The sequence below is a fragment of the Argopecten irradians genome, chromosome 3 (assembly GCF_041381155.1).
Source record: "Argopecten irradians isolate NY chromosome 3, Ai_NY, whole genome shotgun sequence".
Taxonomy (NCBI): domain Eukaryota; kingdom Metazoa; phylum Mollusca; class Bivalvia; order Pectinida; family Pectinidae; genus Argopecten; species Argopecten irradians.
The window spans coordinates 57,879,996-57,894,615 of NC_091136.1; the positions used below are offsets into that span (position 1 = coordinate 57,879,996).

Below are 14,620 nucleotides of genomic sequence, written 5' to 3' on the forward strand. Positions count from 1 at the left end.
GATATATATAGGTTATTATGTGACAATTGTGATATATAGAGGTTATTATATGACAATTTTGATATAAAGGTTATTATATGACAATTTTGATATATATAGGTTATTATATGAAAATTTTGATATATAGAGGTTATCATATGACAATTTTGATATAAAGGTTATTATATGACAATTTTGATATAAAGGTTATTATATGACAATTTTGATATATAGAAGTTATTATATGACAATTTTGATATATAGAGGTTATCATATGACAATTTTGATATAAAGGTTATTATATGACAATTTTGATATATATAGGTTATCGTATGACAATTGTGATATATAGAGGTTATTATATGACAATTTTGATATATAGAGGTTATCATATGACAATTTTGATATCGCACCCTTTATCAGCCTAATATCAGTCGTCGGGCCTGCGGTTCTTTGGCTGATATTGCGGTCTCTGGCTTATAAAGGGTGCCATATCAAAATTGTCAAAAGATAATCTCTAAATATCACTGGTGGCAGCAAATCGCTGTGACAAGTGTCAAAAAATGTTGTAAAACATGAGGCTTTCCGATCCTGAAGATCATACTTCGAGAATTTTACAATTATGATATCCCATCACTTAAAAATAATTTCAAGAAAAAGTTAGTTCTCCATACAAAACAATGGCATATTTTAACAATAATATGTACAAATAATAAGCATTTATCCTTGAGTTGTGTTTCATTCTATTATTTATAAGATGTGGGACAAACATGGTATACGAAGACTCGGTGACGGTCTGTCAACTATGTGGCATTAGATGTATCTCTTAATATCTTGTGATCATAACTACGAGTTTTCACTTAAGTGGAAATTATCTAGATACTGCATTGTACCGAATTACTTTACCTTCACAATTTCCTTTATCATCAAGATGGAGTCCTTCCTTACATACACATTTTCCATTTATTTTCTTCTCATTCTTGCCACATTCTTCATCTGGGGATTTTGCACATCCTAATGATTAAATATTCAGAGAAAACAAATTACAATGGCCTGTCAGAGTCACAGAATGTGCTTGCAACTAATCTTACGAAATAGCAATAACCTCAGAAACAGACAATTCAATAGAAAATAATTAATTTAAATGGAAATGTTTTATGGCAGGTTGTCATACGATAAACATCATAGAGAAAGAATGAAAAACTCTCCGATATGATCTAAGTCGTTGATAAGTGCGTTATCGCTATACTACACAGATAATTTGATTTTACTTTGAACTAATAAAACGTATACAGTGGATGAAATACTGCAAAATGACTATTTATTGTATATATATCTATCTACCACAATTAAGTAGTTGCTCCCAATGTATTGTGAAACAAACCCAGTATTCAAGCAAAACGCTACAACCACTGTTAGTTGGACGCCGATTGAAATTAAATGTACAAAATACTCTATGCGGATATTCAATACATTCTGACGAACAAAACCATTTTGAAAAATAACATGTTAATTCAAATTATGTGATCCAATACACAAAATAGATAATTATTCCAGCTCATATTAAGTAGAATATAGTTCGGTAAATTTAGTCGAAAACTTACGTATGTGTTACTTGTATGATTGTCAAAATAAGGTCTGGCTCCGATTTCATATTAAAAACTTCTGTTTATAACTTAAATGAATATTTTTTACTTAAGCTTGTTTCCAGAAATCCGGGCCTGATCTGCTAATCTATTTCCATTTTTATCATGTAACGCTCACCTTTACTTCGAACTTGAAATTTCCCTTGACATTTGCCTTTGGTCCACATCTTGCCTGTTGCTTTGTCAACACCAAAATTTTTAGGAGAGCATTTCTTCGCGGAATATTCTTTTTTCAGTTCGACAAAATCGATTTGGAATGCCGCATTACAGATATTGCGTTTCTTTCCCTTACTTTTGCATTTGATAGTTTCCCTTTGACACTCAGATACTACAAAAAACAAATAACAAAATGCATCATATTACCGCTGAAATGAGAGTATAGGTATGTATATAAACTATACGACTCTTCCATATATGAATATAAAGGATAGGGATATTTTACGCGAGCGTCACAAAATGTTGTTAAACCAGAGGCTTACTGAGGGATTACAATATCTTGTGATTCTGAGGATCATACCTCGACATTATTTGATTACAATATCATAATTATGATCTCCCATTACTCTGAAATAATTTCAAATAAAAGTTAATTCTGCATACATGAAAATTGTATATTTTAACGTAAATCTAGTTCTTTGTTTTTTATGCACTGTTGAACCAACCTTGGTTATGGAAATAAAGTTTAAATGTTACCGGGATAACAGAGTTTTTATTTACGATGTTGTAATTATGGGTAGCCATATAAGCAGCCTCAAGCGACATTGGTGCCATTCGTTGGATAAACCGGTATTACAATTATAGGGACCTGTATGTAAGAAATATATATTTACCTTCACATCGTTCTCCTTTTCTTTGATATCCTGGGTTACAAACACACTCTCTTACACCTTCCTTAGCCGCCACACACTCTTCGTGTTCACCACAACCATCACTCTCCTTCAGAAGTATCATTGACGCTCTCTCCGTGCCGTTGTGTTGACATCGATACGTTTTCGCACAGTCGTCCGTTACGTACGTCTGACCTAACTGTTAAACGCAAGTCATATCCATTTTATTTCAATGTTATAAGTACTTATTGTAATGGGTGACCATAACGGAAGCCGCCCAAACGTCCATGTAGTCGTATTATTGCATTCGGTATCCTTTAAAAATTATGCCAATCTTCATTGAGATCGAGGATATATATATATTTCGACCAATCAAAAACCCCTGTTTCGTTACTATGGTAACGGAGGGTTTCGAAAGCAGCATTGTGTTCGTCGTAATCCCTCAAAACCATTATATACTGAAATCGGACAAAATTTCCATCTTACGCCATATTGATCGAAGGATTGGAAAACTACTGGTTTAATGTTCCCCTCTGGAACATGTTTTATTACGATTTTCGAGAAGGATAATGAGAATCAAAATATCTTTACCTTGTAATAAGTATCATTAAACGAGCATCCACACTGTTGAGGCTCAACACAATCTATACTATCGAGAACGTATCCCTGTTTACACACACAGGCTTCGCCTGGCGGCTCCTCACAAACAAACTCGGGTAAATCCATTGGTTCGTCTTGGCAAGTTTGCTGGCATGGACGTGCCTCATGGCTGTACACTTCGTTTTTACGGCATGTCATTGCTGTAGAAATACATAGATATTTTAAATCAAATTATTTCTAATTAACTGGATTTCCTGCATTCGTTACTGCTGAATGTAGATAGAGAGTAAACATTTCGTGCAAACTAAATAGATGTTATGGATTTCTATTGTTTATGATACCACGTTGAACTATTAAGAACTAATGGTCTCTCAATTAGTGAAACTCACGGCATTTAGCTGCACCTCTCCATTTGACATTATAACCCTTATCCTCCATCATTGAGACAAAGGTCTCTATATATGAACAAGCAGCTTGTTTTGGATTTACTCCCAGGTTCGCACACACATCAATACAGCATGCGTTAAATTCTTCTCCATCAATACAGCATGCGTTAAATTCTTCTGCAAAAATCATCTTTAGCTCAGAATTGTACTCCACGATTCGTTTAAATGGGTCGTTTTTTAAAATTCCACAATATTCGTATGAACTTGCTTTTAGGAAATCATCTTCTGAACATTTCTCAAACGGATGGTCTTCGTGTTTACACCTGGAAAAAAGTACATTATGAACATCATGTCAATCATTAATATCTTCTAGATACAATATTTCAAAAGTTATTCATGTATTTCAAGAAATAAATCAATAAATTATTAAGGTTTTCAAATTTTAAAAGTTTAAATCTTATATCAAAATGGAATGCAAGAAAAATAGTTTAATCCATAAATCTATTAAAAGTGGACAATGATAAAACAATAGACGTCGTGGTAATTTGTGAAAGAGTGTATACGCTAAGAAGAGTTAAGAAAAAGATAATTGTTAATGTAAGAAATAATTTGCTTCTTTTCTCTAACTTTATATAAATCTGATACGTAATAATTTGTTTCTTAGAACACGCGAAACAATGCCTTGATATTGTTTTATTTATCATTAAAATGGTTCAACACAAGAAACAGTTTCCAGAAAATCTTTCACTGTCAAAACGTTTTATTCTTTTATTGGACAATATCATCCTATTCTATTACTCGATATATGTTATTGATTTAATCTAAAGAATCATGGCAAATCCAGTATTTCCTAATCATATATGATTAAAATACGTTCACACCATGATTTGGTATGCTTGTCTAAATTGCTTAACTAAATCCGTTTCTCAAGCTTGCCACGTCAAATCGGCTATATCTTGGCATTAATAACATCGAAGCAAATCATCATTAAATAACTTACACATAGTTATATAAATCTGATACGTAATAATTTGTTTCTTAGAACACGCGAAACAATGCCTTGATATTGTTTTATTTATCATTAAAATGGTTCAACACAAGAAACAGTTTCCAGAAAATCTTTCACTGTCAAAACGTTTTATTCTTTTATTGGACAATATCATCCTATTCTATTACTCGATATATGTTATTGATTTAATCTAAAGAATCATGGCAAATCCAGTATTTCCTAATCATATATGATCAAGCTTGCCACGTCAAATCGGCTATATCTTGGCATTAATAACATCGAAGCAAATCATCATTAAATAACTTACACATAGTTAGCATCATAGACAGCATAACTTTCCGCCACCATTGAGTCACGTTTCTTTTCCTTGTATACGTTAGTTCCATTCTTTAAGGTATAGTCATCTTTTTGTATACCATTGCAATTTCCACATATACCCGTCATCTGTTCTGCATATGATGCCGGTACTGATACTTTTACCATCGATTTACCGTCCCATCGAACCATCACACCACATTTTGTTGTCATTATCACGAATCGCTTGGAAATAGATATTGACATCTGTTTGTCAGCGAAAGGCAGATTCCTATTTACTCCATCAATCTGTATGGAAATTAAAAAAAAAATAAAAGGATACTGTAGTATACAGGACATTAAACAGATTATGTTTTAGACTGTCTATCTTCTACTATATGTAGAGCAAGAAATCCACATAAAACACCCAAAACGAATCACAATTCTTCTATATACAGCCCTGGTCATGTTTATTCAAATTTTAGTGCAATGGCATATCTGAATGTTAACCATTTGCACAATTCCTGTATTGGTATATTTAAAGCGTATGCGTATAACAACTATGAATGATGGTTTCGAATATTTATCAGGCCCCATATTTTGTTGAGTTTTTTTTTCTCGATGAAATATTTTTCTAAAACTTCACTTCAGGCTCCGATTTTAATTAGTTTTGTATTAGTAGATCTTCTATTAACCTTTTTGATAAAAATGTTTGAGCGTTTAGTATTGAACAAAAAGTATAAGACTGGTATTCATGTTTTCTATTAATAATAAGAAATAAACAATCGTCCGTATAACTTTAGTTTTACAGTTTTATGCACATGTGCCAAAGTCTTAAACTTTAATTATGGACGATTATAGTACATTGCTTTATATTGCATCCTAAACAAGGAAATTGATAATCACATTTGATAGAAAAAATACTATAAATTGTCAACACCTACCCTCCCGCCTAAATTAAAGCATCTCAATCGATTCGATATTTGAGACTTGCTTTTATTTCCGGTACGTTGTTAATTTTGTTTATCGAATGGAAGTTACAGAAAATCATACATAAATTGGTTAATATTGAGTTAGAATAATTTGATTTCGCAGGTGTTCCGCATGACGTACGCGGTCAAGTTGAAATATCAATTTGAAAATTTCAGGCAAGGATAATAAAGAAAATTGAGCAATGGTGAGTGGGACCTACATCAACATGCATTCCCGAAACCCCAGGATTATTCGATATCTTCTAGAAGACTTTAGACTAAATACTTCTATAGAATTAAACGTGGTTTAATGCCAGTTACACATGATTAACAGATCACCATAGTACAGAAGATGTTTGCTATTTCATATTAATTTTCACAAATATGTCTGTAGCTGAACTGTAGAACTTTATGAAACACTTGCTGTTTTTAAACCCATGATAGATATACCACTATGAAATCATAGTACCTTACCTTAATGTTTTTGTCTTTTCCAAATGTTACTGTTTTACCGTGTATGTAAACACGTACAGATTTTGTGTAGGACACGTGCGTTTTTTCATGCCGATGTTCATTTTCCACCTCTACATCAAATCCGCATGCGTCGTCGACTGTAGTCGATTTCGTGAGAGTGTACGTACATACACCCATGAAGTCAATTTTGACGCGGTCAAATGTAAAATAGTGTGGATCTCCAGACGCCGAACACTCGCATGCTTCTATTAGAGAAATACCAGAGATCAAATGTGATACATGTATTACACAGATGTTTACAAGCTTAACATTAATTAAATACCCCGTAGAGTTAGTTTTATTTAGTCGCAGGACTAGGATATTTACTAAGAACTAGGTAATATAACGCACATACACTCTCATAAGTTGATTTGTGTTATTAACATTATCTTGAATAGAGATTAAGTCCGTAACAGAATCACAACAGAATAAGAATAACGACATCATACCTTTGCATTCCTCGAGAGGATCTCCTGAGTACCCCTCCTCACATAAGCATATTCCACCCTTTCTGTATGCATTTCGTCCGCAAGCATTAGGGTCTTTACATTTTCCTGTATGTGACCGGTCATAAAAATAGTAAATTTACCCGCTTTAGTGTTAAATGACATTTATAGTAACATGTTCACAGTGATCGAACCTTGTTGTGATATTCCAGCAACAACACATAATTAACACATAAACTGGATGGCATATGTGCGGTATCATATCTTGAGTTCGGCAATCCCGCTAAGCATATACTATAAGACTCTTTTGTATGTGGATATGAAGGATAGAGATAATCTACTCAACGGACACAAAATCTTGTAAATCTTGAGTCTTGCCGACGGTTTTACAACATTTTGTGATCCCGAGGTATAAATTCCTATCCTTTATATTCACATATCAAACAGTATTTTTTCTCATACCTCGACGTTTTACTGCAATTTTACTACTATCAATTTTGAAATGCAATCAGAAGAAAACATCTGCAGGTCAAATTTCCTTACATGAGATTTACATGATATTTTCAATGCAAATTCCGTTTTTTGTATCTTTTAAAGTAAACCCAACCTAGTTTCTGATTTTTTTTAAATGTACAGAGAATATGGTAATTTTGTTGACGCTGTGATGTCACAAGGCTTTATTGCATGAGTAGCCATGCAGTACAGACTCAGGCGACATGCGTGTATTGTCTGCGGCCAGCCAATACCTACATGAGAGAATTTGATTTATCCGTTGACCTAATTGATTAAAGAATATGTATGTAATTCCTTTTCCATTAGGATGGTATATTTGTCAGTTACGTCTTGTTAAGTTTAATTTTTCAAAGTTGTTTCAACAATAAAACAGTCATTATCGGACTATATTAAAGCATGTGCATTGCAGGAACGTGTCGTATACTTTCCGCCAAATAATCATCAAGCAATTGTAAACAAGTTCAAGTCCGTTTCAGACTCTTTTAACCTACCAAACTCACCAGCAAGTTTTTTTTGTCAAAACCAGTTACACATATTATTATACCACAGACAAAAACGTTTTTGACAGAATGACCATAACACCATCATTTACATATGCAAAAATTAGATCTATTAAGGACCTTACTAAATTGATTTTTACACATACCTGGTTTTGTTACCGTGAATGATCCATAGCATCCCTTTTTAACCACTATTTTTCGATCTTTTAATCTATAGGCATTCTTTTTAGTACATTTGGCGGTTGAGTGTTCTTCGTTCAAGCGTATTTCCGAAAATCGTTCATCGAGGACACATCGTTGGAATCTTTTTTTGGAATTACCACATGTTATTGTTTTTGTACAATATTCAGATGATCCTACGCAACAATTAAAAAAGACACAAACAATAATACATTCAAATAATAAGCATTTATCCTTCAGTTACATTTCATTCTATTATTTATCTATTTTGGTAATGCTGTGTTTATAAAAATAAAACACATGGGGTCAAATAAACTTCAACTTAAGTCGTTAACTTATATAATCACTTATTTGAGAACACAAATACACTGATGTTTCAAACTACAGCAGTTGGAAGATGTGAATCACACATGGTATACAAAGACTCGATGACAGTCTGTCAACGATTTGGCATTAGATGTATCTGTATACATCTTGTGATCATAACTACCAGTCTTCATTAACTGAAAATTACCTAGTTACTACTAAGTAACAAATTACTTTACCTTCACAATTTCCTTTATCATCAAAATGGAATCCTTCCATACAAACACATTTCCCCTTTACTGCCCTCTCGTTCTGTCCACAGTTTCCATTCGGAAATTTACCGCAACCTATTGATTAAAGCTACAGTAAGACAATTGATCATTCAATCACGAGATATTATTACTGAATGGCCATTATGAATAGATATGGCGTTTATTCAAGAAGCAGACCCTAATTCAAATAAACAACACATAAGCAAGCACTAGATATTACAATCTTTGAAGCAAACACTTGATATAACACTGTTTGTCATCACGTTTATCTTAACATATACAGTAAAGATTAATAGAATCTTACATGGGTCTGTGAAGTGGACAGGGATATCTCAACCCGAGTGAAGACTTTAGGCAGTCAACTTGAGGCTTGATTCATGATTCTTTTTCTCCCATACTTAGTAGAAAAAAGGATAACGTCATCTACAATGCGCGTCGCAGTTACGCCGCATGTATTGATGACGTCATGCTATTGTCTAGCGCATGTGAGCTGTCTTACACCCCCTGTGTAATATATATATATCTTTTCCCTAGCAACCAAGGTATATTCTTGTGAAGTATGGGGAAAACATTTTTCTTCCATACTTCAAAGGAAAATGTAAAAGGACTACTTTTTAAAAAAAAGAAACACATGGCTTTGTTTACATTTTGACGCAACATTACGTGTATATTGTTATTTTTCGTAGAATTTTGAAAAAATGTAAACAATATATACATATTTTATATTTATATATGACTCAAACAATTTTTAAATCAACAATTGTATAAAGAAACGGAAAAATATCCCGAAGGGGCGACGTGCTTTCATTTTTGTTAAAAATGATGGGTGTCAAATGTAAACATTACCTCTGTGCCTATGTTCGTCCTACGATCAAGCCTTTGGGGTGGACAGGTGTGGGACCCTCTGATAGAGGTCAGTTATAAACATATCCTCTTGTCTTTGTTCTTTGAGTATTTAATCATATGTATTATAAAACAGGCACCGCTAATAATCCACGTGTTGACAGTTCCGCGTCACCACAAATACATTGTATCCATCGAACACAAGTGAATTTGTTTCATCTATCGATGGCGATATGGATCTAAGCGTAGATTATATAATCACATGGCTCCCAAGGATGTAATATCGTCAAGTCAGACGAAATCTCAAACACATTGAGCTACTTGAAAATCGGTGTTTTGACAACTTCGGCAAACTAAAGTGTGTAAGCGTGTATATTTAAAGTTCTGATCTGATTAAATAAAATTATCCCTGAAATTTACTTTGTTTGTCATGTTTATTTTACATTAAAATATTGATTTTTTTTTGTCGTCGCGGATGAATAATTCTACCTTACGTGAAGCGTCATCATTCGCTGTTCAATTGAGTAAGCTCCTCCCACTTTTGACCGAATTTTATTGAATAATTACGTCACTTTCAAATGACGATTTTATTGCATAAAATATAAATAAAAAGTCGTGTGAGTGTAAATATAGGGATTGTATTTCGTTTTTATGTTAACCATTTTTGTTTTAAAAAATTGCGAGTTTCAGGGCATGTGTAAGTCTACAACGAGAGAAGTAAGAAAAAAGTGCGTCATCAGAATACAACTAATTAAAAATAAATAGCTCAAATATTACAATTTGTCATACATTTATTAATTTATTATCAATATAATCGAGATGAAACATAAAATATTTTCAATAGAAGTGATTGAAATAACGGTTCGCCGAAGATGCGGAAGGATAATGTCTAGACTGTGTGATACGGTTGTCTCCCGCTTCGATTCAAAATGGAGTGACTGTGACGTGATTGGAACGGAAAGGTTCTAGTGGTTTATGTAGCACTTTAGCCTTGATATGTAAGTTACACAACTGATTAAAGGTAAATCAGCACTCATTGACCTTCATTTAGTATTTCTTATCGATATTTAGGCTTCATCATTTGTTTGTAACTGAGACGCTCTAAGGTAGTTTCGACACATGTTCCACAGGGACATGACACATTTTATTCTTCTTTGGTAGGCAATGTTGCTCGACTCGAATGATACGCAGGAGTCAGTAAAACGAGTTTTCATGAAAATACTTTTAAAATTGTAGAAATCTGTCCGTAATATTTGCACTTTTGTTTAAACCGCCACTGTTTAGATCTATGCCTAGGCCTAGTAGGAAGCTACATGTACACCTTCTTAGGCAGAAGTAGGTCTAGATAAAATATATTCTTTCACGAAAAACTAATGTTAAGATACCTAAGTTCATACCCATGTTCATGAGCAAATGAAACCGAATTTTTTAGGTAGTTTCACTGAGTCCAACTTCAGTGAGAATTGAAATATTTACAAATCATTTCTTTTAATGTATCAAAACTTTTATATCAATGAATATGACGCGAACAGTGCTAAAAACCAGTGTCATACCACGGCAGAACAACGTGCACAGATGTATCATACAAAAGAAAATTGTTTCGTTTCATGAGATTGAAGCACACTTCCATTCCGTAAATGCATTTAAATTTCTTTTGTGATAACTACTACGTACACATATTGTACATCCACTGCCCATCCCATTTATAAACACGGTCTTTTGGTAACATCTGAAGCACACTTAATTCAACACAGATGGTGTTTTGTCCGCAAAAATATAATTCAAATGTATCCCGCCTTGTAATGAGAGCAAGTGACCGATATTAGTTTTTCAAAACATGATATAATTGGTGAATATCAGTGGGACACGAATATATGTATTGATGTCTTCCCCAGGACGTAAAACAATCGCATCTCAAGTACTTCAGGAAAGTTTTTTTTATTCGCATTGTTTCTGTTTGATATTGGTAGAGCTTGCCTTTTTTATTAAAAAACATTTTTCTTGTCTTTTTTTTTTTATTATCATTTGGTTGGGTTAGGTAAGTAGGCCTAGTAAACGAAAAAGTTCCTACCTTTTAGTCTATAAGAAAAACAGTATAATTCAAAATCGTACTGTTAATAATCGCTTATTTATAAGCGGCACGATAACATAAAGAAAGGCATTATAGGCCAGGTACAAATGTATATATTGTTCGTTCTAATTAAAGATATGCACAGTGGCGTAGGAAGATGAAACGTAATGGGGTGGCAACGGTCTTCAATATTTTGTCAACACCCCCCCCCCCCCCCCGCCGCCGCCGCAGCCGCCGCCGCCGCACCTACAGGAGGAGATTAATTCAACTCCCAACAATATATGCTTTATGTACATTTTTCATATATCAATAGATTTAATCACATTTTTCATATATCATTAAATTTAATCCTTGTACACATTTATAGACAGTGGGGTCGCGAGATTTTGGTGTTTTAGGGGTCTGAGGGTGACCCCCGGGAAAAATATTGCGATTTAGAATAGCTTAAATGAGTTTTGATGAATTTGCGAGCGCCCGAAAGCGCGAGATCTTTGTGTTTGGGGGGTCCGGGGGCCTCTCCCGAAAAAAAAACGATTTAGAATGGCTCAGATGAGATTTAGAATGGCTCAGATGAGTTTTACGATGCATTTTGATGAATTTGCGAGCGCCCACAGGCGCGATAATTTGGTGTTAGGGGTCCAGGGGTCTCCCCCGGGGAAAAATTACGATTTAGAATGGCTGAGATGAGTTTTACGATGTATTTTAATGATTATAAAGCGTTCTTAACATGGTAATTTTTCGATTTAAAGCTACCTGCATTTAGAAATGATAATTGTGTCGCCATAACATTATGCAACCCTACTCGATCTGAATACACCGGCTTCACACCATCGGCACATTGTTGTGTAACATAAAAAATGAATTAATTGTCTCGCTAAGACATAAACAGATTGACCTTTTAAGAGATTTTTTTTTAAATAGTACATAAAATCCCTTGATGGACATTTTTAGTCTAGTTCGTGTGTATTGAATTTTTACTATTTAAGGTTTGACATTAGTTGCTTGAACGTTTTAGGAAATGTGCCGCGCAGCGGAAAATTTTCTAGAATGAAGTACGAAAAATGTGCAGGAGGACCCTTTTTTCTTTCAAATAAGCATTTTTAGAAAATTTCAGTCGGCGAAAATGGGGGGGGGGGGGCAAAAAGCCCCCCCCCCCCCCCCCCCCCCCCCTCCCCTGCCCCCCGCTTCCTACGCCCCTGATGCATAAATAAATATACAAGCTTTCAAATCTATAACTGACATCATTTCGTTAAATTTTGCTTTCCGGAAAATATGAAATGAAGAGTAAGAACGACAACTCTGTTATAACAGAGTTTTCGTTCTGGAACGAAATGTTAACACGGCTAAATATACCTTTCAACCCGCTTATTTTCGCGATTTGGGTAATAAGGAAACTATGTTATAAATTTTGTTAAAATTTTCAATGTAAGTTAATCTCAGCGTGATCTATCGATTGAAATAATCGTGTCAGCTATGAAAATTCTTTAAAGGTGATATTTTTTGGGTCAAACAGGCAAAAATCGGCATTTTGACAACTGGTTTCTGTTTAATTCGTCCTAGTGAAATAACTTACAAAGTTAGCAATCTGAGACTCTACATATAAATAGTCCTTGTAATTCTGAACAAAACGGTATTTCTGATTTTTGGAAATGTTACATACAACGGCCACAATACAGCCTTGAATATTGGTGATATTTCGCAGGTTCTCGGTAAATTTCCACAACAGACGAGATATTTTGGGGTCCCGGCGCCTTCCTTCGGAAATATTCTGAACGATTGGACCGGGAAATGTACCATTTAATAAATGAGTGATGTTTTTGAAATTTTCTGTAGAAGTGACTGAACATCATAAAATGAATAAATAGTTTATGCACTAATCATCAAATTAATGTTACAAAATGCGCTCAAAAAGTGCAACAGTGAAATGGAGCTGTGTGTACTGTCTCGATTACACAAAATCATGGCGCAGACTATCGCGCCCCCCTATGAGGAATGTGTATATTGTTTGTATCCGGTTGAGTAAAAACGTTGAAGCCGCCTTGATGTTCAAGTTAAATCCGGCATTATCAGGTAAGCAATTGTTCATTTTACTTGTTATAGACATCAATATCATTAACGGTGGATATTAGTATTATCAGATATATTTGATTGTTTTGTAGGCCTGCAAATATAACGTTAGGTACTGTTTACAGTCTGTTTATGATCATCGACATCATCGCGAGTGACTGACAACAGAACCATGCATGCGTTCTAAATCGTGGCTTAACAGCACGTAAACTGACAATTGAACTGCCTTTTAGGCAGATGCCGTTTGAATAAATGTATCTCCTAATATATTGTCTGATCATATGATTGAATTGCTAGTAGTTAAACCATAAAGTAATGCGCATGTCGTTTCGGTAGTCCGTAGGCTCACATGTAACGCAGCATCGTTACATGTCATTTCGGTACATGCGGAAGTCTTTTCGGTATCATAAAGTGAACATGGCGAAATGACTTTCAGAAGGTACCGAAACGACTTTAAGTAATCTGAATATTAGACAACTAAAGAAAACAAACCAGAAAAAATGGTAACAATGTAGTTTGACAATGGATATGATCAACATTATTACATGAAGATATGGACATTTGTATGCACTTCAGTTTTACATGACACATACTGTAATAATTGCTTAAGCTAAGTTACTGTACAGACTGGGTGGGTGAGGTCAATAATGTTAATGAAAATTCATTTCACAATTTTGCTGTGTTGTGTATAGTGATGGACAACTACTGCATAATAATTAGGATGCCGACAGGAATCATCAGATTGACCCGTGTTGTGAAAATTAGCATACACTGTGACCCATTTAGCAATGTTATATACGGTCATGTCATAAATGTTGTAAGACAAACGTTATTGTGGCGTCGTAGATATTAATTTATTTGACTCCTGTGATGTTGAATGAATATCTTGGTTGACACGTCGAATCCAAGCCTGATTTCGCCACTCTTACATAAAACAGAATTGAAACTAAACAAAGTAATCCCAATTTTGAACCAGAGCTTAAGCCCTGGCTATTCTCTCAAGGATTCAATAGGTCTAGAATTAAATAAACAATGTTCAAGAAAATTTGTAAGATTTTTCCTTGTAAAGGAAGTTGTTGATATCTTCTTGGTGCCCCTGGACTCTGATCTGATGGTCATTTATTGAGGTCAAGGTGCGCTTTAAACTAAGCACCATGGATGCCCTTTTTTCCTGCTGGGGCGTAGGAAGTGGGGGGC

At 34.3% G+C, this 14,620-nt stretch overlaps 1 protein-coding gene and 1 long non-coding RNA gene across 2 annotated transcripts; both read right to left on the reverse strand.

The window, feature by feature from the left end:
- Positions 1–782: 782 nt before the first annotated feature.
- LOC138320102 (tenascin-X-like) lies at positions 783–2,628 on the reverse strand. The gene is made up of 3 exons (XM_069263175.1): positions 2,456–2,628; positions 1,744–1,953; positions 783–993 (listed from the first exon to the last, which is right to left on the reverse strand). Exons 1-3 carry the CDS (start codon positions 2,574–2,576, stop codon positions 851–853), a joined length of 474 nt encoding a protein of 157 aa, XP_069119276.1. The 5' UTR covers positions 2,577–2,628; the 3' UTR covers positions 783–850.
- Positions 2,629–6,192: 3,564 nt separating this feature from the next.
- On the reverse strand, positions 6,193–8,034 carry LOC138320103 (uncharacterized). The gene is made up of 3 exons (XR_011208095.1): positions 7,831–8,034; positions 6,675–6,779; positions 6,193–6,431 (listed from the first exon to the last, which is right to left on the reverse strand). It is a non-coding gene; the product is annotated as an uncharacterized lncRNA (long non-coding RNA).
- Between the last annotated feature and the right edge of the window lie 6,586 nt (positions 8,035–14,620).